Consider the following 27,521-nt stretch of genomic DNA (forward strand, 5'->3'; position numbering starts at 1 on the left):
CCCATAAATCCAGAAATAGTCCTTGAGATCCAGAAATGGTCTCTGAGGTTTGGAAATGGTCCCTGACATCCAGAAATGGTCCTTGAGATCCAGACCTTCTCCCTGAGATCCAGGGATGGGCCCTGAGGTCTGGAAATGGTCCCCAAAATCCAGAAATGGTCTCCGACATCCAGAAATGTCCCTGAGATCTGGAATTTTTCCCTGAGCTCTGGAAATGGTCCCTAAGATCCAGAATTTATGCCTGAGACCCAGAAATCCTCCCTGAGATCCAGAAGTGGTCATTGAGACCTGGGAATCATCCCTGCAATCCAGAAATCCTCCCTGGCACCCAGAAATGCTCCCTCAGGAACAGGGGGACCTTTTCAGGGTGAGGCCAGCAAGGAATCCCTGGAAGAAGCAGGATGGGGAGTGGAACGGATCCCACTGGAAGGAGGAAATTCCTCCTGCACCTCCCTCAGTCTGGGTTTAGAAAGGGGGAATTGTGTGAAACATTCCCGGCCCAGAGGGATGTTGGGAATAGCACAGGCAGGGAACAGCCCATCCCAAACCAGGCGGGGATTTGGGATTCAGCAGCGCCGCATCCCGCGGGCAGGAGGTTCCCGGGGAATCCCGGGGGATGTTCCGCCTCCGCCAGCCCGTCCCGCTGCTCCCACGGGAATTTCTCACCCAGGAAGGTTCCGACGGCCAGGGAAGTGCAGATGAATCCAGCGGTGCCTCCCATCCTGCGCCGGATCCTGCGGAGCCTCTACGGGCACGTGGGGACGGCGGCCCTGGGGGGGACACACAGCGGGGTCAGAGGGGCCCATCCAGCCCCAGATATCCCATGGAACTGTAATTCCAGAGGTTCTGGAGGCTGGGGTCAGCAGGGCCCATCCAGCCCCAGATATTCCATGGGGCTGCAATTCCAGAGGTTCTGGAGTTGGGTCAGCGGGGCCCATCCAGCCCCAGATATTCCATGGGACTGTAATTCCAGAGGTTCTGGAGTTGGGTCAGCGGGGCCCCTCCAGCCCCAGATATCCCATGGAACTGTAATTCCAGAGGATCTGGAGGCTGGGGTCAGCAGGGCCCTTCCAGCCCCAGATATTCCATGGAACTGTAATTCCAGAGGATCTGGAGTTGGGTCAGCGGGGCCCTTCCAGCCCCAGATATTCCATGGGGCTGCAATTCCAGAGGATCTGGAGTTGGGTCAGCAGGGCCCATCCAGCCCCAGATATTCCATGGGACTGTAATTCCAGAGGTTCTGGAGTCTGGGGTCAGCAGGGCCCTTCCAGCCCCAGATATCCCATGGAACTGTAATTCCAGAGGATCTGGAGTTGGGTCAGCAGGGCCCATCCAGCCCCAGATATTCCATGGGGCTGCAATTCCAGAGGATCTGGAGTTGGGTCAGCAGGGCCCATCCAGCCCCAGATATTCCATGGGACTGTAATTCCAGAGGTTCTGGAGTCTGGGGTCAGCAGGGCCCTTCCAGCCCCAGATATCCCATGGGACTGCAATTCCAGAGGATCTGGAGTTGGGTCAGCAGGGCCCATCCAGCCCCAGATATCCCATGGAACTGTAATTCCAGAGGTTCTGGAGTCTGGGGTCAGCAGGGCCCTTCCAGCCCCAGATATTCCATGGGGCTGCAATTCCAGAGGCTCCACAGTCCAGCTGTGCCTCCCCGCTGGCCACCAGCCCAAGTGAGAGTCATTCCAGGGCAGAATTCCAGCGGTGCCCGGAGGAGCAGGAGCTGCTGAAGGAGCTCTTTTTGTCCCCATGGGAGGGGACAATCAGGGAGAGGAATTGTTGTCCCTCCTCCTTTGCTGTTTCCCGTTCTTCCCCCCCTCCTCCATAAACTCTCCTTTCCAAGAGTTTTTGATGGAAAACACCAAGGGGGAAGCACAAGGGGTATTGGTGGGGAGTGAGAAGGGAGGAATAATTTGGGGTTTTGTGAAAATAATGAAGATGTCAGGAAGGAATTCTTGGCTGGTGAGGGTTGGGATGCCCTGGACAGGATTCCCCATCCCTGGAAGTGTCCCAGGCCAGACTGGACAGGGCTTGGAGCAGCCCAGGATAAAGGCAGGGGTCCCCGCCCATGGCAGGGGTGACACTGGATGGGTTGTAAGGGCTTTAAGGTCTCTGCCAACCCAAATCGCTCAAGGATTTGGGATCCTGTGACAAAGGAATCTTTAACTGAAACTCTTTAAGTGCAGGGGCACTTCCTGATGGCCTTCCTAGTCTCTTCCACAGCATCCTGTGATCCCAAAACTTCCCGAAAAATCAACCCTCAACCAAACCCTGAGCTCTTTGTGCAGCCCCACCCCCGGCACCTCTTCCCAGGGCACTCCAGCAGGGATTTGGGGCGGGTTTTCCCCTCTTTGTTAACAAACCCTTTGGAAGCGGCTGAGGGAGCGCTCCGGGAGCCCGGCAGGACCTCGATTCCCGCTGCCCTGCTCAGAACGCCCCGGCGAGGAGCCGAAGATGCTGCCAGGAGCTGCGGGGCCGCTCCTGCTGCTCATCCCCTGCTCCAGCTGGTGCTGCTCCCGGCCCTGCCCCTGCCCATCTGTCCGCCCCGAGCTCGGAGCGGGGATTAGCCCGTCCCGGGGGATGCGCTGCCCCTGCCCAGCCCCCGCTCATTACCGGCAGCACCTGAGCAAACAGCGGAGCCCAGCCGGGCTCTTTGTGTCCTCGCCCAGAGACAGGGGAGCGGCCAGCGCCCCCAAATCCCGGGGTGTGCTTTGTCCGGGTCCCAGGGATGGATCCCAGCGCCCGGAGCAGCTGAGAGCCGGGCAGGGGACACGGGAGGGGACAGGGGGACAGAGGGGACAGAGGGGACAGAGGGGATAGAGAGGGACAGGGGGGACGGAGAGGGACAGAGAGGGACAGAAGGGGGACAGAGGGGACAGAGAGGGACAGAGAGAGGGGACAGAGATGGACAGAGGGGACAGAGGGGGGACAGAGAGGGGAAAGAAGGGATAGAGAGGGACGGAGGGGGCAGAGAGAGGGGACAAAGAGGGGACAGAGAGGGGACTGACAGGAGGGGACAGAGAGGGGCAGGGGAGACAGAGAGGGGAAAGAGGGGACAGAGAGGGGACAGAGAGGGACAGGTGGACAGACACGGGACAGAGAGGGACAGAGGGGACTGACAGAGAGGGAAATAGGGAATGGCAGGAGGGGATAAATAGGGGACTGACAGGAGGGGACAGAGGGGACAGGAAGGACAAAGAAGGGACAGCCGCCCTCAGCCCTGCTGGGATTCTGTTCCCTGACAGGCCCCAGAATAAAACTGGAGCTTCATTATCCCGCCCGGCCGGGGAGGGAGGAACGGCTGCCAGAGGGAGGTGGCAGCTCCAGGTGGGAGAGGCACGAGCTGTGGCAGGGACAGGGAATTTGGGGACAGAGCGCAGCGGGGCGGGAGACACTCCCACGCAGAATCCGCTCGTTCCAGCAGCCCTGGAGTGGCTCGGTCACATGGAGTCACTTGATGTCACCGAGAATCCTGCCCCAAACAGCGTCCCGAGCCCACGGCCCTGCAGCCAACACTGTCCCTTTGTTCCCCTGGCCTGTCCCTCCGCCCTGGGGACAAGGGGTGGCTTTGAGCCGGCCGCGCTGCGGGGTTGCGGGAGACGCCAGCCCTGCGTTAATTAATGAGTTGACTTTTCCAAATCTCCGCCGTTCCCTTGCTCCGGGGTTTGGGAGAGGCGGGAGCGGTGGAGCTGTTCCTGCACCAGCGGCTGCAAATTAAACTCGGGGAGTTTTTGCTGCGGCGCTTCCAGCCCCGTTTCCCGAGCCTGAATCCTCTGCTGAGCCCCGGCAGCTGCCCGGGAAGGCTCCGGCTGCAGCTTTGCTTCCTTTGTTCCCTCTCCCCCTCACACTTTGAAAACAAAAAGCAAAGAGAGGGGGAGAGCTGGGCTTTGTTGTTTTTCCAGTGGAATTCTGGACTGGTTTGGGTGGAAAGGGAACTTAAATCCCATCCCACCCCCTGCCATGGGCAGGGACATCTTTCACTATCCCAGGTGGCTCCAGCCTGGGCTTGGACATCTCCAGGGATGGGGCAGCCACAGCTTCTCTGGGAATTCCATCCCAGCCAGGAATTCCTCCCAATATCCCGTCTAAACCCACTCCCTGTCAGTTGAAATCCCTTCCATAAGGAGCAGGCAGCGGGAGAAGGTCGGGGTTGGACCCGTCCTCCCTCCCAGGGGTGGAGGCTCCTTGGGGCAGCTCTGAAATCCAGGGAATTTCTCTGACATTCCCTAGATTTATCCAACCCCAAGCCGCTGGTCCTGGACCAACCCCGAGCTGTGGATCCTGGATCTAACCCCAAGCTCCTGGTCCTGGATCCAACCCCGAGCTGTGGATCCTGGATCCAATCTTGAGCTGTGGATCCTGGATCCAACCCCCAAGCTCCTGATCCTGGATCCAACCCCAAACTCCTGATCCTGGATCCAACCCCCAGTTGTGGATTTTGGATCCAATCCCCAGCTCCTGATCCTGGATCCGACCCCCAGCTCCTCCAAAGCTCGGGAACTCTGCACTGGAAATTGAGCCCTGCTCTCATCCCTAACTCGGGAAGGGCCACAGGGAGCAGTTTTCCCCTGTTCCCGGGGTGTTTTGACAGCCACCCGAGAGCCGGCTGCTGTCCTGAGGGGGATCTGTCACCGCCGCTGATGGAGCTGTCACCGACACCTCCGGGAGGGCTCCACACGGTCCCGTCCCTCCGGGAGCGATCCAGGAGCGGGGGAGCTCGGGGGGATTTGGAGAGGAGGAACTGCCCGGAACAGCACCCCCAGCCCTGACTGCGGAGCTGCATCCTCTGGAGGACGATTCCAGCGGGATTTTGGGGAGGTCAGGGGTGGATTTTGGCAGGAGATGCCGCGTCCGGCGCTATCCATTACCGGGATAAATCGGTGTAATTCCATCTCCTGCACTCAGCCGCCAGAGCAGCATTTGGGATTAAGTGGGGCAGCTCCTTCTGCCGCAGCATTCCCCAGGGAAGGATCGCTCCGGGTCCAGCCAGGCTGGGTTTCCTCCTGTGCCTCTTTTATTCGGGATCGTGGCTAAAGCTGGAAAGGGCAGGCGTGTGATGTCCCCTGGATTGTGACTCTCAGAACCTTCCCAAGGTTGGGGACATCGTGTCCGTCCTGGCACAGCGTGGCTGGGGAGGGACAAACGGGCTCATTGGCACGGGTTTGTCCTGGAAATCAGGGATGGATTGAGAGGAAAACTCCGGGCGAGTTTTTTGGGTTCGGATCTGTCGGTGGCTCCAGGTCCACTCCAAACCCATCCTGAGCGAGGAAGGCTCCAGACAAGGACCAAAAGAGGGGTTTGGGGGCTTGGGGTGGAGTTCTGTCACCCCAACCAGACCCCAAAGTGCAGTTTGGGGGTCCCTGCTCTGGTAGGGGTCAGGACCCCATGGCGGGGGTGCTGTGGTCCCCAGCCACAAGATGTGTCCCCAAAACATTTCTGGAGGGTCCCACACCCCTCTGTCCTGCCCGGGTGGGTTCGGATCACCCTTGGAGCGGTGGAAAAATCCCCAAATGTTCTTCCTGTGCCTGGATCAATTCTGCTCTGCCGGGTGAGGATGAGGAGCAGCAGGAGCCACAAGCAGCAGCCTCCTGTCCCTGTCCCTGTCCCTGTCCCCGTCCCTGTCCCTGTCCCCGTCCCTGTCCCTGCCCCGTCCCTGTCCCATCCCTGTCCCTGTCCCTGTCCCTGCCCCGTCCCTGTCCCTGTCGCTGTCCCTGTCCCTGTCCCTGTCCCTGTCGCTGTCCCCGTCCCTGTCCCTGTCGCTGTCCCTGTCCCTGTCCCTGTCCCATCCCTGTCCCTGTCCCATCCCTGTCCCTGTCCCTGTCCCTGTCCCATCCCTGTCCCTGTCGCTGTCCCTGTCCCTGTCCCTGTCCCTGTCCCTGTCCCTGTCCCTGTCCCTGCCCCGTCCCTGTCCCTGTCCCTGCCCCGTCCCTGTCCCTGTCCCTGTCCCTGTCCCTGTCCCCGTCCCTGTCCCCGTCCCTGTCCCACCCTGTCACCCCTCCCAGGGCAGAGCCCACGGGGTCACATCCCCAGTCCTGGGCTCGCTGCTCCCTGCGCTCACCCCGAGAGCCGGGCAGGGACACAGAGAAGGGACAGAGGGGACAGAGGGGACGGGCAGGAGGGGAGACGAAGAAGGGACAGAAAGGGGACAGGAAGGGGACAGCAAGGGGACAGCAGGAGGGCTCTGTCCCCGGCTGGCAGCACGGCGGGGCCCAGGCTGCGGGAGCAGATGGCGCTCCCAGCCCCGGCTCCTTCCCTGCCGGGATCTGCTCCAATCCCCGCGGATCCGTCACTTCCCGGGCGCCGGGGTGGCACCGAGCGGGGACGGGCTCCGTGTCCCCCCTGTGCCCTGACGGGACAGCCAGGACAGGGACACCGTGCCCAGGCTGGGTGGGCGAGCACGGGGTCTCCGCTCCGCCTATTCCCGCTGGTTCCAATTTTCCCGGTTTTCCCAGTTTTCTGGGTTTTCCCACTGTTCCCGGTTTTCCCAATTTTCCCGCTGTTCCAAGCTCGGAGGCCGCTGCCACTTTGAGGTGCCCCATCCCAGCCGAGCTGTGGCCTTTGAGTCCCTGTCCTCCTCCAGCCAGCCAACTTCTGGAATATTTGGAATTTTCGGGAGGAAATGGAAGAGCAGAATTCCCCTCCAGGGGTGGGCACAACCCAACCTGCTCCGCTGTGGCTGGGATAAAATCAGGCGGATTTCTGGGGATATTTCTGGGGTTTTAGTTGGGATGGGACTGGGGATTTTTGGGTCTGGTCCCTTGGGATGCAATTCTGTGACCATGGGATGGGATCCTTGGAATAGGATCCATGGGATGGGATGGGGTGGGATGGGGTCCATGGGATGGGATGGGGTCCATGGGATGGGATGGGATCCATGGGATCCATGGGATGGGGTGGGATGGGATGGGATCCACGGGTTGGGATGGGATGGGATGGGATGGGATGGGATGGGATGGGATGGGATGGGATGGGATGGGATGGGATGGGATGGGATCCATGGGATCCATGGGATCCATGGGATCCATGGGATGGAATGAGCCAGATTCCCTCACCCTGCACCAGCCCCTTGTCTGCACTGCTGGGTCATTCACGGATGATCTTAAACTGATAATTTACAATCGATCATTTAAAACCAACCATTTAAAATCGTTAACATATTTAATAATAATTAATATATTTAACGGGAACAGAACGGGCTTGAGAAGGGTCAATTCCCGGGGTTTGGCTCCTTCTGTTCCCGGCTCTGGTGAGATCCCAGCAGGATCTCCGGCCGCTCCCTCTCTCCCTGCTCCTGCTTTTCCCGAAGAATTGGCCGCAGCCCCGCGGGTCGCAGCTCCGCGCTGTTCCCGGGGCTCGGGGGAGTTTCCATCCCAACTCTCCCTTTGTGCGGGAGACAAAGCCGGGAGGTGCCTTTGGCCCCGGACATGGAAAGGGGAGTGGGCGGGGTGGGCCTGGGGGGAAAATCGAATTGTGGGGGAAAAAAAAGAATATTTTATTATCAGTGGGACTTTCCATCTCTGGGCAGAGTGAATTTTACATCTGAGCTTTGCAGTGAGCTTTAAAAATTATTATTATTTTTTTATTAAATTATTTTTCCTTTTCCTTTTCCTTTTCCTTTTCCTTTTCCTTTTCCTTTTCCTTTTCCTTTTCCAATTTTCCTTTTCCTTTTCCTTTTCCTTTTCCTTTTCCAATTTTCCTTTTCCTTTTCCAATTTTCCTTTTCCAATTTTCCTTTTCCAATTTTCCTTTTCCAATTTTCCTTTTCCTTTTCCAATTTTCCTTTTCCTTTTCCTTTTCCTTTTCCTTTTCCTATTTAATTTTATATTTTATTTTAATTATATTTTAATTCTCTTTTTCCTCTCCAAACAAACCCGTTCCCATCTCGGGGAGGATGCTATGCAAATATCCCTTGGAAAATTCCCAGGGGGTTGGAGCTGGAGCTCCTGGGGGTTCTGGGCTTGGGTCACCTCGGGTCACAGGTGACAAAGCCAAGGGGACCAGCGGGAAGATCCGGGAGATTTTTCCATGGATCTCCAGCCCGCAGGGAATTTCGGCTCGGGGAGGGAATCCCCCCAGGCTGGGACGGGGCTGCGGCTCTAAACTCCCCTCCAGACTCGAGCTCCAACGCAAAGCTCAGCCCAGAGCAGCAGGAAAGCGGCTGGGAGTCTGGAAATCCCCCCAGGAGCGATCCCAGCGGGAATTCGGGAGGCGATGCCGGCCCCAAATCCGGGTCAGCGCCTCTTAAAATCACAGATATTCCCACAGGCACATTGCCGGTGCTGCCAACGCCTCTCGGGAAATGTTCCCTTTTCCCGGGAAATGTTCCTTCTTCCCAGGAAATGTTCCTTCTTCCCGGGAAATGTTCCTTTTTCCCGGGAAATGTTCATTTTCCCCGGGAAATGTTCCTTCTTATTGGGAAATATTCTCTATTCCCTGGAAATAGTCCCTTTTCCTGGGGAATGCTCCCCTTTCCCGGGAAATGTTCCTTTTCCCGAGAAATAGTCCCTTTCCCCTGGAACTGTTCCTTCTTCCCGGGAGGTGTTCCTTTTCCCTGGGAACTGTTCCTTCTTCCCGGGAAATGTTCCTTTTCCCCGGGAACTGTTCATTTTTCCCGGGAAATGTTCATTTTCCCCCGTTCTGCCGCTGGAAGTGCTCCCGGGAGTCGGGAACAACAAGCGGGGAGCTCGGGAAACCTCCTGGAAAAAGGGGGATGGAAAGGGGAGCCCCGATCCAACAGCAAGAACCTTCCCAAGGTTTTGGGGTTTTGGGGATCCCTGCCTGGTTCCAGGGACCTTCCCCAGCCTCCCGGAGCCCCTCAGCCCTCCCAGTGCTTGTACTGGTCATACTGGGAGGGGCAGCAGCGCCCAGGGGACGCTGGGGTTCAAATCGCCCCTCTGCTCCCCGGGTTTGTTTTGGGATGCTCCAGCCCCGTGTCCAACCTTCCCTGCCGCCCTTGGGTTTGGGGTTCGGGCTCCGAACATTCCCAGCCTTGTCAGGGATCAGCACTGGGCAGATTTTCCTGGTCCCGCCTGGTTTTTATGGATCTTTCTTAGGGCTGCGCGGTAGGTAATAAATGTCCGAATTTAGGGTCAGGGTTGCTGGGCAGGGCTGGGGTTGGGGTTCGCAGCCGGCTCCGGCTGGGAATGTCCCTTGTGCTCCCCAGGACGCCTCCCTTGGATCATCCCAGTGGGATCCTGGATTTTACAACGGGACCGGGGGTGTTGGTAATGGAAAAGGAAAGATTTTGGGTTCAGGGAAAGGGATTTTGTGCAGCTGGAGAGCCGCGCTGAGCAAACCCGTGGGAGATGGGGAAATCGCCATCCCAAATTCCCTGAAAACCCCACCCAAACTCCCTGGAAATCCCATCCTGAACTTCCCGAAAACCCCACCCAAATTTTCTGGAAATCCCGCCCCAATCTCCCTTAAAATTCCATCCCAATCTTCCTTAAAACTCCATCCCAATCTCCTTGAAAACCCCATCCCAAACTCCCTGAGACCCCACCCCAATCTCCCTGAAAATCCCACCCCAATCTCCCTTAAAACTCCATCCCAATCTCCCTGGAAATCCCATCCCGAGCTCCTCACCCAAACTCCCTGAGACCCCCGTTCCTAAGTCCCTGAAACCCCATCCCTATCTCCCTGAAACCCCATCCCAAATTCCCTGTAAATCCCATCCAGATCTCCCTGAACCCCCATCCCAAATTCCTTGTAAATCCCATCCCAAACTCCCTGAACCCCCATCCTAAATTCCCTGTAAATCTCACCCCGATCTCCCTGAACCCTATCCCAAATTCCCTGTAAATCCCATCCAGATCTCCCTGAACCCCCATCCCAAATTCCCTGTAAATCCCATCCCGATCTCCCTGAACCCCATCCCAAATTCCCTGTAAATCTCACCCCGATCTCCCTGAACCCTATCCCAAATTCCCTGTAAATCCCATCCAGATCTCCCTGAACCCCCATCCCAAATTCCCTGTAAATCCCATCCCGATCTCCCTGAACCCCATCCCAAATTCCCTGTAAATCTCACCCCGATCTCCCTGAACCCTATCCCAAATTCCCTGTAAATCTCACCCCGATCTCCCTGAACCCCATCCCAAATTCCCTGTAAATCCCATCCCGATCTCCCTGAACCCCATCCCAAATTCCCTGTAAATCTCACCCCGATCTCCCTGAACCCTATCCCAAATTCCCTGTAAATCCCATCCCGATCTTCCTGAACCCCATCCCAAATTCCCTGTAAATCCCATCCAGATCTCCCTGAACCCCATCCCAAATTCCCTGTAAATCCCATCCCGATCTCCCTGAACCCCATCCCAAATTCCCTGTAAATCTCACCCCGATCTCCCTGAACCCTATCCCAAATTCCCTGTAAATCCCATCCAGATCTCCCTGAACCCCATCCCAAATTCCCTGTAAATCCCACCCCGATCTCCCCGGCCCCATCCCGAGCTCCGGGCGGCTCCGGGAGCCAGCCGCGATCCCGGGAGCGCGGCTGAGGCGGGAGCGGCTCCCGGAGCCGCCGGGAGATCCCGGGAGGTGCGAGGAGCTCCGGGGCTGCGCGGTGCCAGCCTCACCCTCCGGGCGTGGTGGCACTGCCGGCGACAGGGACACAGTGCCACGGCCAGAGACACCCGCGAGGGCTCAGCCTCCCCTCAGGTATTTCATGGATAATTTGGATTTTGGGCATTTCCAGCGCCCCTTTGACAGCTTTAACGTGGGCTCAGCTCCACGTGGGTTCCCATTTTATCACGGGAAATATTCCCATTTTTCCACGTGCTGTGTGAAATCCTAACGGTGCGGTTTGGGTTTTCTGCCCTTTATGGTTTATTTGTGGTAAATCCGCGGAGAAAATCCTAACCCAGACCATCAAATCCCCTGCGAATATTCCAAAGGGATAAAAGTGGCCGCTCAGTTTTGTAGGAATTAATCAGGGGATGGAGAGGAGCGTTGGGAATCCTTTGTCTCACTCTACCTGAGCTCAAGTGCAGCTGGGGTGGACAGGACCTCCCCATCTGCCTTTTTCTGGAGTTTTTGGGAATTCTGAGTCACCCCTTGGAAAGCTCAGTTATTTCTGGGAAGTTTGGGATCCGCTGCTGAGCAAAGCAAGAGGTTTCTGGGGTTGTTCCGCAGTGCTAAATCCCAAACACCCAGCCTGGAGACGTTCATTTCTTGATCCTGAATCTCCCGCGAGGTTCCCTGCTGCAGCTTTGAGCCCTCAGAATTCCTCCTGGATCCGCCTGGGAGGAGCAGGGCCGAGCTGGGGCTCCGGGAAAGCCTCGGGATTTCTCGCAGCTCCGGGATGCGGAGGCTGCTGCCTCCCATCCTCACAGCCACCGGTGTTTCCCGGGAGAGACGCGATCTCCCGGGAATCCGCCCGGTCCAGCCGCGGGAATAACGCTGGGGGCTGACGGGGGTCGGGGCCAGCCCGGGGGAGTTTTGGGGTCAGCGTGGGTGGGGTGAGGAGGCATCTCGGGCGGTTTGAAGACGCGAGAAGGAGCCCCAGGAAGCCCCCCCCAGCTTCCATCCCTCTGGGAATGGGAGCAGAGGGGTGCCCTGATTGTGGGGTGCCCCCCATGCCCGCGGGGGAACGGATCCGCGGCTTGGCACAACCCCGCGTGTCCCTGGCACAGCCCCAGACACACAAACCCCCCCGGAGCACCCCCAAATCTGCCCTGGGAGCACCCCTGGGATCTGCCCTCAGGAAGGGGAACTGGGACACCCCGGCGTCCCCGCTGCTCCCTCCGTGGCGAGGAGACTCCGGGGCTGCTCAGGGCTCTGCCAGCTCCTTCTGGGGCTGCTGAAGTAGTTCTAGGCAGCAGAACCCTCTGAACCCTCTGTGGACCCCCCACCCCCAGCACGCTGGAGATGCCCGACCCCCCCAAACGCGCTCCCGAAGTGCCTCGGGCCGGAACGCGCCGGGAAAAAACCTCGCGACAATCGCTGAGAACCGAAATATTCCTTTTTTCTTTCTTTTTTTTTTTTTTTTTTTTTTTTTTCCTTTCCTCCGTAAGAGACATTTCTGCTGACAGCCGCCCTGACCTCGGCCGCGCAGCGCTGCCACAAGTGCCACCGCCGCGGCCGCCCCTGCTCCCAAACCACCCCCGGCCGCTGTGCCCGGGCCCGGAGTGCCCAAACCACCCCCGGGTCCAGAATGCCCAAACCACCCCCGGCTGCTGTGCCCGGGCCCGGAGTGCCCAAACCACCCCCGGCTCCTCCCCGGCCGGGTCCGGAGTGCCCAAACCACCCCCGGGTCCAGAATGCCCAAACCACCCCCGGCTGCTGTGCCCGGGCCCGGAGTGCCCAAACCACCCCCGGCTCCTCCCCGGCCGGGTCTGGAGTGCCCAAACCACCCCCGGACCCGGAGTGCCCAAACCACCCCCGGGTCCAGAACGCCCAAACCACCCCCGGCTCCTCTCCGGCCGGGTCCGGAGTGCCCAAACCACCCCCGGGTCCAGAACGCCCAAACCACCCCCGGCTCCTCCCCGGCCGGGTCCGGAGTGCTCAAACCACCCCCGGCCGCTGTCCCCGGTCCAGAATGCCCAAACTACCCCCGGGTCCAGAATGGCCAAACCACCCCCGGCTGCTGTCCTCGGGTCCAGAATGCCCAAAGCATCCCCGGCTCCTCTCCGGCCGGCCCCTGAGTGCTCAAACCACCCCCGGCCGCTGTCCCCGGTCCAGAATGCCCAAAGCACCCCCGGGTCCGGAACGCCCAAACCACCCCCGGCCGCTGTCCCCGGGTCCAGAATGCCCAAAGCACCCCCGGGTCCAGAATGCCCAAACCACCCCCCGGTCCAGAATGTCCAAACCACCCCCGGCCGCTGTCCCCGGGTCCGGAACGCCCAAAGCACCCCCGGCTGCTGTCCCCGGCCCGGAGTGCCCAGACCACCCCGCGGCCGCTGTCCCCATCCCCGCGGAGCCCAGCGGGACCCCGCAGCCCGTCCGGAGCGGAGCCGCGGAGAGCCGGGAGCGATCCGCCGCGATCCACCCGCAGCCGTCCCCATCCCTCCGGGACGCAGCAGAGCGGCACAAAGCGCTTACCTGCGGCGGGAGGGCTGCGTGGGCATCAGCCGGGGGCCCGCGGGGCCTGGCGGCTGCCGGGGGCTGGGCTGCGAGGCGGCGCTCGCCTGGTGGCTGGCCGAGGGTGGATGTGTGTGCCCAAAGCCACTGCAGCATCTCTGCATTAGGATGTGCTCCTCCCTCTCCTCCCTCCTTGCGTGCGCGCTGCCTCGCTCGCTGCCAACCACCACGCCGCTCCCCGGAGACGAGGAATTGTCGGGGTTTTATTTATTTATTTATTTTCTCCCCCCTCCCTCCCTCCCTCCCTCCCTGCTTTTACCTCGGTTGCCACAGCGCAAGGAGCAGGCGGGCAGGCAGAGCGGTTCGGGCATCATCATCATCATCATCATCATCATCATGATGCATAATTCATCCCGCAGCCTCTCCCCCCGGCACAGCCCCCTCGGGGCCGGAGCAGGTGTGGGGCGGAGGGGTTTGGAGGGGTCAGAACCCCTCGCTGTGGGGTGGCAGCAGCCCCAGGGCCCCCCATCCCTGTGCGGGTCCGGGTGTGTGCACCCCTCGTGCCTGAATATATCCCCGCTTACACCGTGGATCCATAATCACACAATCTGCCCGTGAGACAGCCCAGGGTGGGATTCGCGCCGAGGAAATCGCTGCACGGCCGAATTTTGGGATGTTCCGGCTGGCGTGGGTGGTCCCCGACCCTCCGCGAGGCGAGGACGGGGATTCCTCACAGTGACGGAGCGGGGCTGACAGCGTGGTCACCCCTGGGTCACCCTCGGGTTTTCGGGTGTGCCCGAGCCCCCCTTGCCGTGGCTGTGGCCGGGGGGCTCCGGTTTGCCCCAGGGGGCTCCCCCAGCGCCTTTCCCGGGACGATCCGCAGCTCCCGGCTGTTCTCGGGATGCCGAGGAGCTCCGTGCCGGTGGAGTGAGGCGAGGGGGTGTGACAGGGACACCCCGGGACCCCCGGCAGGCCCGAGGTGTGGGGGGCGCGGCGCTGCCCGGCTGGGGCGGCTTCGCCCGGCTGTGGGGACAGAGGATTTGGGATGTGCCAGGGACCCTCTGTCCCTTCCCAGCTCCAGCCCAGACCTGTTCACGATCTCGGGAGACCAGCGGGCACCGGGTGCTGGCCGCAGGTTAATGGGCAGCAATTAGACAAAAGTAATTAAGGCATTAGTGTCTGTATTGATTGGCCAAGCTCCCGCGGCCCGGGCGGGCAGGAGGGGGCCTGGGGTCACCTGTCGCTTCCCTTCACCCAGTTTGTCCCAGTTTGGGCTCCCCGCTGCCAGTTTGGGGGTGAGAATGGAAGAACAGTGCTGGAGGCAGGCCCGCAGGGGGAGGATGGATGGATGGATGATGGATGGATGGATGGATGATGGATGGATGGATGATGGATGGATGGATGGATGGATGATGGATGGATGGATGATGGATGATGGATGGATGGATGGATGATGGATGGATGATGGATGGATGGATGATGGATGATGGATGGATGGATGGATGATGGATGGATGGATGATGGATGGATGATGGATGGATGGATGGATGGATGATGGATGGATGGATGGATGATGGATGGATGGATGATGGATGATGGATGGATGGATGGATGATGGATGGATGGATGGATGGATGGATGGATGGATGGATGGATGGATGGATGATGGATGGATGGATGATGGATGATGGATGGATGATGGATGATGGATGGATGGATGATGGATGGATGGATGGATGATGGATGGATGGATGGATGGATGATGGATGGATGGATGATGGATGGATGGATGGATGATGGATGGATGGATGGATGGATGGATGGATGATGGATGATGGATGGATGATGGATGGATGGATGGATGGATGATGGATGGATGGATGATGGATGGATGGATGGATGATGGATGATGGATGGATGGATGGATGGATGATGGATGGATGAATGGATGGATGGATGGATGGATGGATGGATGGATGGATGGATGATGGAAATCCAGGGCAGGAGAGGAGCCCTGTCCCAGAGGAGGGAGGGGGACCTGCCCTTTGTCCCCTCCTCTCTGTGCCTCCACCGGCAGCAGCTCCGCCGGGGTCACTCTGCAGGTGACAAGGACAGCGGTGACCGCTCGGGTGCCAACGCAGCGGGACAGCAGCGACAGCACTCGGAGGGAAATCCGCTCTGCGAGGAATCCCCTGGATCACCCCAGATCCAACAGGGAAAACTCAGCCTGGGAATGGGCAACAGGCTGGAGCTGCCTGCCGGAGGAGGAGGAGGAGGGAGCCCGGCACCGCTCCGGTCCTGGCCCCCCGGAGGTCGGGGACCATGCGGGTGTCACCGCCGGGCCATCAAAGCGTGTGGCCCGGATCGATCCCGAGGATCAGCACGGTCCCGCCGCCGCTCCGGGAGGGATAAAATCCCGACGGGAATGTTGGAAGAAGCCCGTGGAGACGCTCAGACCTTGGGAATGGGACACTGGGGGATTGGAGGAATCCCCGGGTTTCAGGCAGATGGAATTTCTGCACCAGGAGCCAAGCGCAATTCCACAATTCCACAATTCCACAATTCCACAATTCCACAATTCCACAATTCCACAACTCCATCCTTCCTTGGGGCACGGACAGAGCGTGGCTGGTGCCTCCATCGCACTGGGAATGTCTCCACTGGACGAAAAGTGCTTTTCCTCTTCTCTGCTATTCCTGGAAATGCTGGGAAGGGGCGGGAGGAGCCCCCGCTGCAGCAGGAAGCACTCAGCCCTTCATCCTCTTAGCCGGGCCCGCCGCAATTACATCTCAATTAACCAAATTACTCCGCCGCTCCCCCTCCTTTCAGCCCCTTCTCCGCCCCGGGAGCCTCTGCCAGGAGCTCTCGGGAGCCCCGGGCAGGAAGGGCTGGGAGAGAGGGATGGGTCCCGGCGGGAGCCGCGCTTGGCTGCCGGGGATGGGGGGCTGGGGTGCATCCCACATTTTCTGAGCCCTGGGATCTCCATCCCACATTTTCTGAGCTCTGGGAGCTTCTCCCTCTGTGCTTCCCGAGGGTTTGGGGGCTGAAAATGGGGCTGGAGAGGATCTAGAATGCTCCTTTCCTGGCCAGGGAGGGAATTTCGGGAATGCCGAGGACAGGCACATTCCAACCTCTGGTTCTGGATGGGAGCTGGTCCAGCTGATCCAGTATCCTCCTCTCCTGGCCAGGGAGGGAATTTTGGGAATGCTCAGGACTGGCACAATCCAGTTTCTGGTGCTGAACAAGACCCAGAGCTGGTCCAGCTGATCCAGTATCCTCCTCTCCTGGCCAGGGAGGGAATTTTGGGAATGCTCAGGACTGGCACAATCCAGTTTCTGGTGCTGAACAAGACCCAGAGCTGGTCCAGCTGATCCAGTATCCTCCTCTCCTGGCCAGGGAGGGAATTTTGGGAATGCTCAGGACCGGCACAATCCAACCTCTGGTTCTGGATGGGATCCAGAGCTGATCCAGCACTGCTCCCTAAGTATCCTCCCTTCCTGGTCAGGTTGGGAATTTTGGGAATGCTGAGGATCTGCACAATCCAACTTCTGGTTCTGGAGAGGATCCAGAGCTGATCCAGCACCACTCTCTGAATATCCTCCTCTCCTGGTCAGGTCGGGAATTTTGGGAATGCCAAGGACCAGGTTCTGCTGCTTTTTCCTCTCGGATTTCAATGGGAATGACTCTCGGGTTCAGCATGAGTTTTGAACCATGTTTTATTATATGTTTAGTGTTTTCTCTATACAAAAAAATCCAGTCTTTTCTTTTTTTACAGTGATTCAAAAAAAAAAAAAAGATATCTGAGTAGTTTGGCCTTCTCTCATCTCTCATGCAGTTGGTTTAGAAGTCCTTAAATTAAACCCTTTTTTTTCCCCCTTCTAGTCCATAAATCTCGCTGGAAACTGAATTTTTACAGCCTCAGCTTTACATTTCTCACTGGAACAGGTGGGGTTAACGCAAATGTGGTGGGTTTTTTTTTTCTTCTTCTTTGTTTTTGTTTTATTTTTTTGCTTCTAAAAAAAAAGGCAAATAAATACACAGGATACTTGAGACCAGCCGGGAGGTTGGACAGAGAGGATGGACAGATCACGAGATATTTACAAATTAAATTAAAGCAAAACAGTCCCAGTACTTTCTGTCAGATGTGAGAGGGAGGAACAGACATTTAAAATGATATTTTGGAGGGGGGACTCTGGTCTGGAGGTCTGACATGGGATTTTGGGGTTGACATGGGATTTGGAAGGGTTGACACGGAATTTTGGGGATCTGACATGGAATTTGGGGAGGGTCTGACACAGAATTTTGGGGTGTTAACAAAATTTTGGAGGGTTGACATGGAATTTTGGAGGGTTGACATGGGATTTTGGGGGTTGACATAGAATTTTGAAGGTTGACATGGGATTTTTGGGTGCTTGACATGGAATTTTGGGGGTTGACACGGAAGCTTGTGGGTCGGACAGAATGTTGGAGGTTTGACAGGAATTCAAGGGTTTGACATAGAATTTAAGGGTTTGACACGGAGTTTTGGAGGTCTGACATAGAATTTTGGGGTTTGACATGAATTTCAGGGTTTGACATGGAATTTGGGGGTCGAGACAGAATTCTGGGGGTCCGACACGGGGTTTAGACAGCGTTGAACAACCAAACCCCGATGTACAATGTGAGGACACGGAGACACGGGCGAGGGGCACTACTGATGCCGTGGGTGGCATTGTGAGGACCAGAAAAGCATCATTATTCTCGTTAATAAAACAGCTTTTAGTGCAAGAAATAGTTGTCTCTTTTTTTTTTCTTTTTTTTCTTTTTTTTTTTTTTGTTTTTTTTTTTTTTTCCTTAATAAGGTTTTGGTTTTTTTATTGCTTAACTGAAATCTTGGTTGCTGCAGGTACACGGAAAGCCTGGGCCGAGCAGGTGACGTCGCAGGTGGCACTTGCAGCTCTGCTGGGACCTGTGCGACGAGGAGAGGGTTTGGGATGTGCCAGGATGGGTGGTGGCGTTGGGATGTGCCAGGAAAAGGTGGTGGCATGGCCAGAGCGAGCGCGGTGGTGGCCCTGGGTGACACTGCCCAGCTCTGCCCTTCTCCCTCCTGGATGTCCCGGCTCGTTGGTGACATCTGGATTTGGGATCTGTCACCTCCAGGAAGGCAATGCTGGCAGCAGGGACAGCATGTCCTGTTCGGTTGGGTTTTCCCAAGCAGGACTTTGGGGTTTGGACCAAAATTCCAGCTTTTCCTGCTGGTTTTGTGCCTCCACAGTTGTGGTGTCACCTCAGGGAGAATGGGAGCAGCCTCCAGATCAGGGAAGCACAGCGGTGTCCTCGTATCCCGAATTCCTGGTGTTCCTGTCGGCTGTCCCAGGGCTGGGTGCCAGGGAGGTCCCTGGAGCTGAGATGGAGCCTGGATTCATCTCCAGGACATGGATGTGGAGTTGGCTTGGAATGTTGTAGGAACAAGACAAATCTACAGATTTGGGGTTGAGCTCGGCACCTGAGGCTGATGGAATTTGGGGTCTGGCTCTGGAATTTGGGGTTTGGTGATGAAATTTGGGGTCTCCTAGTTTTTTATTTCTGAATGAGAAGTTGGCTTCTAATTTAAACCCTTGATGAAGAAAGGACTCCTTCTTCTGGAGAGCTGGAAATATTCCCTGCCCCAGAGAGGTTGTGCAGATCCCAGGGAGGGATCGTTGTCCCTGTGATGGGAATGGGAGCATCCCTGCTAGCCCTGGGGGCCACCACTGGAATCAGGACAGGAGGTGACCAGGATGTCCTCTCGGGAGAGGGGAGGAAGCAGCAGAGCAGTTCCCAGGGAATGGGATCAGGATCAGGGTGGGGAAGATCCCTCAGCACCACAAATCCTCATGTGGATTCTCCATCCATCCATCCATCCATCCATCCATCCATCCATCCATCCACCCATCCATCCATCCATCCATCCATCCATCATCCATCCATCCATCCATCCATCATCCATCCATCCATCTATCTATCCATCCATCCATCCATCCATCCATCCATCCATCCATCCACCCATCATCCATCCATCCATCCATCCATCATCCATCCATCCATCCATCTCCTGCTCCAAGGATGCTCCCAGAACATGGTGTGGGTTCATCCCAGCCCTGTCTGGTTTTTTGGGAGCTGTGGGGTCACCCTGTGAGCGCTGGAAGTTTTGGCGTCAGGATGTTTCTCCCATGCAAACCTTGAACTTAACTCAAAGGAGTAAAGGATGAGAAGCTCAGGATGAGTTTTTAACCTGAATTTTCTCTGGGCCCCAAAACTCCCAAAAAGGGGAGAACTTTTGAAGAAATGTCAGAATTTTTGCTAAACCTTAGAAATGTTGAGTAATTTTTACACTAAGCTGAGACAGGGCTGTGAGTAACTCAAAGTTACCTGGGGAACTTCATGAGGAAATTTGGGATAAGGTTGGGCAGAGTCCAGCTCCTTCCCAACCCTCTTTTTCCAAAGGGATGCTGAGAGACTTCCTCAGGGATGAGGTGGTTCAGGAATAGGGGTTTTCACGGGAATGGCACATCATGGATACCCAGCACGGACCCTCTTCCAGCAATCCCGGCCTGATTTCCAAAGGTTTGGAGCATTTTTGTGGCCCCTGTCAGCAGCGAGGACTGGGAGTGCTGGGAAGACCCCAGATCCAGGGGCTGGATTTGTTTCTCATTCCCAGTAGTGCTTGGGCAGGGAGTTGCCCAAACTCAGCTGGGAGTTGGGAATGATTTGGGAATGGGATTGTCCCCATCCTAGGGGCAGTATCACCTTTGGGAATGGGATTGTCCCCATCCCAAAAATGGTGTCACCTTTGGGAATGGGATTGTCCCCATCCCAGAAATGGTGTCACCTTTGGGAATGGGATTGTCCCCATCCCAGAAACAGTGTCACCTTTGGGAATGGGATCGTCGCCATCCCAGGGGTGGTGTCACCTTTGGGAATGGGATCGTCGTCATCCCAGGGGTGGTGTCACCTTTAGCCTGGGAGATGTTTGCCTAAAATCTGGGTGGAATTCTGGGAGTCGCTGTCCTGAACAGGATGGGCGGCAGGACTGGGACTGGGGTGTGGCTGTGTCCACACCGAGGGTCACAACTGGGCTGTCCCTGCCAGGGACACGGCTGGAGGGTCCTGGCAGGGGCTGGTGGATGAGGGACACCCCTGGGACAGTTCGTCCACCTCTGTGAGGGGTCTCTGCCTCTTGACCCTGACCTAAACCCTGGAATTCCTTTGCCGTTGGTTTCATGGAACAATTTGGGTGGGAAGGGACCTTTTAAGGTCACCAAATCCAGCCCCATGAGCTCCATCTTCACCCCACGTTTGACCTATCAGAGAAGACGACCAAGATAAATGATAATTATTATTTTAAGGAAGGCATTTGCATTGGATTAATTTGCATCCATCTCTCCTGTCAGCCCAGTCCGGGCTCTTCCCAGGATCCATCGGGATGTGGCAAAGTCCCTCTCCACAATCTGTAGCAGTGGGAATATCCCTGTCACCGAGGTGTCTCCAGAGCAGAAAGAATAACTATGAGAATCCCATTGCATCCTATCAAAAAAAAACCTCCATCCTCCTCAGAAAAAAATAAACAAAGAAAAGAAAAAGGAAAATCCATCCAAAAATCCATCTTTTCCAAAAGAAGCTCGATCTCACTCCCTCTCTCTTCACAAAGGTACCTTTGGTTTCAAAAGTGCAGGAAGTGGGAGGATTCACGGGACGCAGTCCGTTCGGAATCCCTGCCTTCTACCCTGATCCATGCTGGGAGAGCTGGGAATGCTCCCAGATATCCCATTCCTACTGCTCGGGCAGATCCAAGGCCGTCGGGGGCACGGAAGCGGAGTGGGAAGAGCATCCTTGGAGCGACTCCCCGGCAAGTCCCAAGCTGTGTAAGGCATGTGAGGGAGCGCTCAGGGCGGGGTCGCTGAAATCCTGGGAGTCTCCAGGTGGGATGGGGGCCCCACGGTGGCTTGGCTGAGTGCTGGAGGGGGGGAAAGGCCACTGTCAGAAAGGAGGAGGGGATTTAATAGGAAAAACAGCATCTGTCAGGCTCATCCCGGTGCCCTGGAGGTGTGGATTCCAGTCCGGCGTTCATCCCTCATGGTGTGGCCCTGAATCCTTCAGGGAATCCTCCACCTCATCCCAGGGTTTTTTTTCCATCCTCAGCAGCTCACTTGGATAATTTTTTCGTTCATCCTTCTGGTCTCCTCATCCTGCTCTGATCCTGCTCCTGCTTCCAGGCCCTCTTTGCTACATAGGATTTATGGAGTTGCCTTGGAAAGAAAGCAGGTGTGGGGTGGGGGGGCAGCTCCCCCCATAATCCCTACAAAGCAAATTTAAACCCAAAAAGGCATTTCTGCAGTGCTGTCACCCCGGGCTTGGCAGGGGAGAGGTCCCTCCCTGTCCTTCCACACATCCCAAAAGTTCCTCCACAACCTCTTCTCCTCCCGGCATGCTCCGGAGCTCAGTGGGAATGGGGGATGAGCTCCCTGTGGGTTTTCCCAGCCTCAGCAAGGACAAATCCCGGTGCTGAGGGAGGTGGTGGGGACCTGCTCTTCCCTGCATAGGTTTTTTCAGGAAGGAGGTTTTTTTGGGAGAGGTTATGGGCAAGGTGCTGCCGTGAGGATGGACGGCTCAATAATCCGTTTTTTCACCCCAAAATCCACCCCTTTCCTCCTTCCATGCCTTTGCTCTGCCCAGGCCCCTCTCACCCCTCTTCCCTCCCCAAAATTCTTTGATTTCTTTCCCCCTTCCCCTCTGATCCAGAACCTTCTTGGAAAAAATAAACGCAAAAAGTTGGAGCTCCCTCCTAAAAGAACAAAAAAAAGCCTCGGGGAGCCGAGCCCAACACGGGGCCCCTCCAGACTGGCCCTGAGGCACCCCAAAACTGGGGAGCAACCCCAAAACTGAGAAAGCAACCCCAAAATGAGGAGCAGCCCCGAACTGGGGAGCAATTCCAAAACTGGGGAGCAACCCCAAAATGAGGAGCAGCCCCAAAACTGAGAAAGCAACCCCAAAATGAGGAGCAGCCCAAAACTGGGGAGCAATTCCAAAACTGGGGAGCAACCCCAAAACTGGGGAGCAATTCCCCAAGTGGGAGGCAACCCCAAAACTGGGGAGCAACCCCAAAACTGAGAAAGCAACCCCAAAATGAGGAGCAGCCCCAAACTGGGGAGCAACCCCAAAACTGAGAAAGCAACCCCAAAATGAGGAGCAGCCCCAAACTGGGGGAGCAACCCCCAAACTGGGGAGCAGCCCAAAAACTGGGGAGCAGCCCCAAAACTGGGGAGCAGCTTGAGCATCTCCTCCCTTCCAGCTGCTCCAGCTCAGCCCCGATTCCCACTCCGGCTCCCGCCCCGCGCGTCCTTTGTCGTTGGCTCGTTTGCTAAGGATAAATGGCATCAGCAGCCACCTGGGCTGCCTCGTTGGTTGGAATATTTTTCTTTTTTTTTTTTTTCCCTTTTTTTTTAAATATTTTTTTTGCTATTTTTAATTTTTTTTTTTCCTCTATTATTTTTTTGTTTTGTTTTGTTTTTTTCAGTCCTCGCTCGATTCCCTTTCCTGTCGGAGGCAGCGGTGGCGGCGGCTACTGGCGGAACCCCCGGCCGCTCCGATTCCCTCGGGCTCTGGGTTGTTTTTCCCGGCGTTTTTGCTATGCCAAGGAATAAATGGCGTTGACGGGGGACGTGGCCTCGGAGCTCTCGTTGCCCTCGGTCTCCTCTTTGTCCTTCTTGACCGTGTACTGGCCGATGAAGGAGCCATCCTCGTTGAACTGGCCCTCGCCCCCTTCTCCGTAGTCCACCAAGCTGTCGTCGCTCTCCTGCTGCTTTATCGTCCCGTCCAGCGAGGTCTGGCTGTTGGGAAGAGGTTTGTTGTCTTCATCGCTGGCAGCAGAAGACAGACAGACACAGCAAGGGTTGAGAAACGGGGCGGAAAACCTTCCCCCGAGGGATGGAGATCCTAAAGCAACCCACAGCGGGAATACGGCTCGGCAGAGCCCTAAATAATGGGGGCTCGTCCGGGTTGGGGGGTGTGGGAGGTGGAGGTGGTTGGGATCTCTGAACATCCAATTTTGTGATTTTTCAGCTCAGAAATCAAATTTCTTAGCATCACTTTCCTCATCTCGAATTTCTTAAACCTCGATTTCCTCATCTCGATTCTTTTCCCTCAATTCCTTAATCATAAATTCTACATCTCAATTTATTAACCTCAATTGCTTAACCTCAGTTTCTTACTCTCAATTTTTTGCTCTCAATTTCTTACTCTCAATTTCTTTCTCTCAATATCTTTCTCTCAGTTTCTTAACTTCAGTTTCTTACTCTCAATTTCTTTCTCTCTGTTTCTTAACTTCACTTTCTTACTCTCAATTTCTAAATCTCAAGTTTTTAACCTCATTTCATTAATCTCGGTTTCTCACTCTCAGTTTTTAAATGTCAGTTTCTAAATCTCATGTTTTTAACCTCGTTTTCTTGCTCTAGATTTCTTAAGCTCCACCCAAAACTTGGATCGATGGGGCTGGATGAACATCAGGAATATTCTTCCCTTGGATTCTTTCTCTCTCAGTGTTTTAGCCCCCACCTTGGTAACCTGGTTGAGTGGTTTGTTCCCAGATTTCCTTAAAAAACGACCGTTTTTCCTTGAAAAAAACCACATTTTTTCCTTGGAAAACATGGTTTTACCTTGAAAACAATGTAGTTTTTCCATGAAGAAACACATTTCTCCTTGAAAAATAGCATTTCTTCTTGAAAACAGAGTTTTTCCTTTAAAAAAATGCAGTTTTTCCTTGAAAAAAATGCAGGTTCTTTTCTTGGAAACCACAGTTTTTCCTTGGAAAAAACCACATGCAATGGGGAGCATTGCAAGGGGATGCTTTTAGGATGCCAAGTTTTGTGCAGCTTCCAAAACTCCAGGGAATTTCCCTTTCCCAGTTTATTTCTGGGCATTTTTCCTTGCTCAATTTGGGTTTTTTTCCTTTTCACTAAAAGCCATGTCACTTAAAAATAAAGAGTTGGACCCAAAAGGGGAAAAAAAATCACTTTCAATAATTCCTTTTAACCAAAATCTAACCAGGGAAAAGCTGTTTTCCCTTGGAGGACAGGGATTGGTATCCCATAAATTGAGATACTTTGAGAAGGATGAGAGTGAATTGCCATAAATTGATATAAAAATTAATTTTTATATCAACTATTCTTTAGTTCATGCAAATTCTGTCATATTCCTGAAGATATCCCTGAAATATTTGTCCTCCCACCTCCATTCCTGTCTTTTTCCAGTTGTTTCTTTTTAGCTTGGGATTTGCCAGGCTTGCTCCACTCCATTCCTTTATTTTCCTTAAAATTGGTGACAATTTGGGGATTTTTCACTTTGCTTGGGCTCTTGAGCAGGGCAAGGCATTAATTTCCCCTCATTCCATGGAGTTAATTCTCCCTCATTCCATCGGATTCATCATCTCCCTGAAGCGGGAGAGAAATTTGGGATCCCACCGCGCTTGGGTCAGCACTTTGGGAATTCCATGACAACACAACCCCAGTATTTGACACTTCCTATTAACTTGGCATCACAACAAAAAAAATTCATCTGTTAGCTCTGGAAGCAGATTTTTTTGGTGGGGAAAAAGGAGGAATAATTCCGTGAGGAAGCAGGACTGGTTAGAAAGCCCCGAAAATGCAGAGAGTGGCAAAACTCAGATCGGCGATTCCCAATGCCCCTTCCCAAATTTTGGGGGACAGCTCAAGCTGAATCTGGAGCTGGATCATCCCTAACCAGGGGGTTTGCGGCACCAAATTCCTGCCAGGAATGCATTCCCAGAGAATTCCTGCTGGTTTTACCTCTCTCCAGGACTGTTTATCCCGTTAGCGCGTTAGGAGGGAGCAGCAGTTTTCCAGCAGCTCCTGTTAGGATCTAACCCTGTTAAAATGGATTTCTGGGAGCGTGGCTGAGCCAGGCGTTAGGGAACTGGAGTGCTCAGATGGGAATCACGTGGGAAATGCTCTCCTGAATCCCATAAATCATTGGGAAAAAGGGGAGGCTGGAGCCGGAGGGAGGATTTTCAGGACTAAGAGTGGGCAGGTTGGACAAGATCCAATGGCTTTGGCTCATGTCCCTCTTCCCCATGCCCTGAGATGCACTTTTTCTTGGAAAATGACAGTTTTTCCTTGAAAAAAACACATTTCTCCCTTGAAAATCCACTTTTTTTTTCCTTGAAAAATCCCACATGCATTCCCATGTTCAAGCCTGCTCCACCAGGAGGGATCAGCAGCTGGAGCTGGGGGGCCTGGCTGGATCTGGGGGTGCACCCAGCCCACGGAGCAATTCCAAGCAGGATCTGAGTCTCCGGAAGCCCCGATGGCAGCAGGAATTAGAGGGATCTTGTTTAATGTGTTAGGCAGGGATGTGGGAATGGGGACGGGGGAGTTTTGGCCGTGAAGAAATCAACGGGAGGAGGGAAGGAAGGAAAATAAAATTCCCAAAAAAGCAGAATGTGCCGGACTTCTGGCAGCACGAGGTCCTACCTTTCAAGAGACCTTCACGGTCCATGTGGATAGACCAGGTGAAAAGGAGGAGAAGGAATGGGAATAAAACAGAGAGAAGCAGAAAGAGCCTGATCAGAGAGAGAAATGAGGAGGTTCTGCATTCACAGGGGCAGTGCTACGACCCAAAAAAGATTAAAAAACCGTGAATCATTGCCTCGTTATACCAAATGGAGCTGGGAGAACCATTCCAGGCAGGATCAGCCTCCTTGGAAGCCATCCCAGCATGGAAAGGGCCGTCCAGGAAGGGCTGGGGGTGGTGTCCAGGGATCAGTGGTGGCTCTGGGGAGCCACGTGCAGCAGGACAAGGGTGGCTGGGTTCACCCCAGCGTCCTGCTGGGATTCCTTGGAATGGCCCTATGGATAAACCTGCACCTTCCCAGAGCTTTCCCAGAGCTTTCCTCCCTCACCAGGCTCCTGGGACAGTTGTGTCCTCCCCTCTCTCTGCCTGCTGAGGTGTCCCCTCCTCAAGTGGCACTGCCTGCACTGTGTCACCTGTGCCCTTTTCATGAAATCCTGACTGGAATTCCAGACCCTAAATCCACTCGGCTTCCCCTTCCCAGCACCCGGAGTTTCCAGCTGCCTCCCCACGGGACATTTGGTATAATGAGGCACCGGCACTGACGTGGAACGCTGTCCATGGATAATGCTCCTGGCTCAGGAAGGAGCTTCCCTGCTTGGGAACACCATTATCCCGGGATCAGAGCAGACAGACGTGATGGGATCTCGGGATGAGGAGCGTGGAGAGTGGCATGCACAGGGCGCTGGGGACGTGAGGGTGGCGAGGGCACAGCAGCCATGCCATGGGGAGGAGGGGACAGGAGCCGGGATGGGCTCAATTCCTGCCCTTCCCTGAAATCCTAAATGCTGCCCCTCCCGGAGCCCGGCCCCACAATCAGCCAATGGCTCCACATTCCCTTCTGGCTCCCAGAGGGAAACCTCCTGGAATTCTCTCTGGTGTTCCTCAGGAGGAGGGGGCAAAGTTGGTGGGTTTATGGGATGCAGGATTTTTTTTTCATTGTTCTTATTAGACTGGTGTTCTCCCCCCTTTCATTTAGTCCATAAAACTCCATGGACTTCATCCCAGAGTTTTATTGTCCTTCTGCTGACTCCTGCCTTTCCCTTGGGAATTTTGGGAATGGGGTTTTCCATAAAAGTCAGAGCTCCAGCTGAGCAGGAGGATGAAGATCCACCCCAATCCTTCCCCTTGCCTGGAAGGACACACCCCTTGGATGGTGCCAGGGGATTTCTGCCAGCCATTCCAAGAGTTTGGATTCCCTTTGGAGGGGGAAGGTGCCTGGCCAAGGATTTGCCTCAGGAATGGTGGAGGGGGCCAGGAGGGGGTGGCTGGACCTTCCTCTGTGGGCTCCGGAGAGCAGAGCCGGGAAATCTGGGAGTGCTGCCAGAAGCTCGGCCTGGGGGAATCCCTGTGGGAATCCCTGTGGGATGGGGGTTCAGGCTTCCCAGAAACCACCCCACAAATCTGGGAAGCACGAGGCTCCCTATCCTGACTGGAATCACCGTTTGGGGCCAGGCTGTGCTCTGGTTTATGGCTCATTCCCGTGCCAGGAGTGCCCCATAAAATCCTTCCTTGGGAAGGGACGGGGCTGACCCCAAACCCTGCGGCAGGACCAGGCTGGGCTCGTTCCTCCTCTGCTGTTTTCCCTGTCCCAGCCTGGAATGCAAAGGGAGTATCCCAAAAATTCATAGATGGAATTTTTGGCCACCCCTGGAAGCGCTGAGTGGCAGGGAGGGGAGGGAGGTGTTGGTCCTGGGTGTTCTTGAGGATGTTAAGGAATGCCAGCTTTTCCCTACAACATCCTGCTTGTATTCCATGTTTTTTGGAAGTCTGGGGAGTTTCATGGAATCCTCTGGAATAAAAAAAAACCTTCTGAAATGGAGTTTATGTGCCTCTGACGAAATTAATGTGATCTCTGGTTCTGTTCCATTTCTGTTTCTGATTCATTTTGTTTCT

At 55.5% G+C, this 27,521-nt stretch overlaps 2 protein-coding genes across 14 annotated transcripts in view; both read right to left on the reverse strand.

Moving 5' to 3' along the window:
• Positions 1-13,268, reverse strand: part of CNTN2 (contactin 2) — a 33,210-nt gene extending 19,942 nt beyond the window's left edge. The window contains exons 1-2 of the mRNA XM_085561264.1: positions 13,044-13,268; positions 667-770 (exon numbers count right to left, since the gene is read on the reverse strand). Coding sequence (XP_085417390.1) covers positions 667-721 — 55 coding nt within the window. The 5' untranslated portion in view covers positions 722-770; positions 13,044-13,268. The remainder of the gene's footprint in view (positions 1-666; positions 771-13,043) is intronic.
• A 9,264-nt stretch (positions 13,269-22,532) lies between these two features.
• Positions 22,533-27,521, reverse strand: part of NFASC (neurofascin) — an 81,705-nt gene continuing 76,716 nt past the window's right edge. For 12 of the 13 annotated variants that reach the window (XM_085561260.1, XM_085561263.1, XM_085561254.1 and 9 more), the window contains one exon: positions 22,533-22,900. In XM_085561260.1, the coding sequence (XP_085417386.1) occupies positions 22,669-22,900 (232 nt within the window). In that variant the 3' untranslated portion in view covers positions 22,533-22,668. The remainder of the gene's footprint in view (positions 22,901-27,521) is intronic. The other variant, XM_085561253.1, reaches the window with a different exon arrangement.

The sequence above is a fragment of the Lonchura striata genome, chromosome 26, assembly GCF_050655825.1.
Source record: "Lonchura striata isolate lonStrDom1 chromosome 26, ASM5065582v1, whole genome shotgun sequence".
In the NCBI taxonomy this organism is placed as follows: Eukaryota; Metazoa; Chordata; class Aves; order Passeriformes; family Estrildidae; genus Lonchura; species Lonchura striata.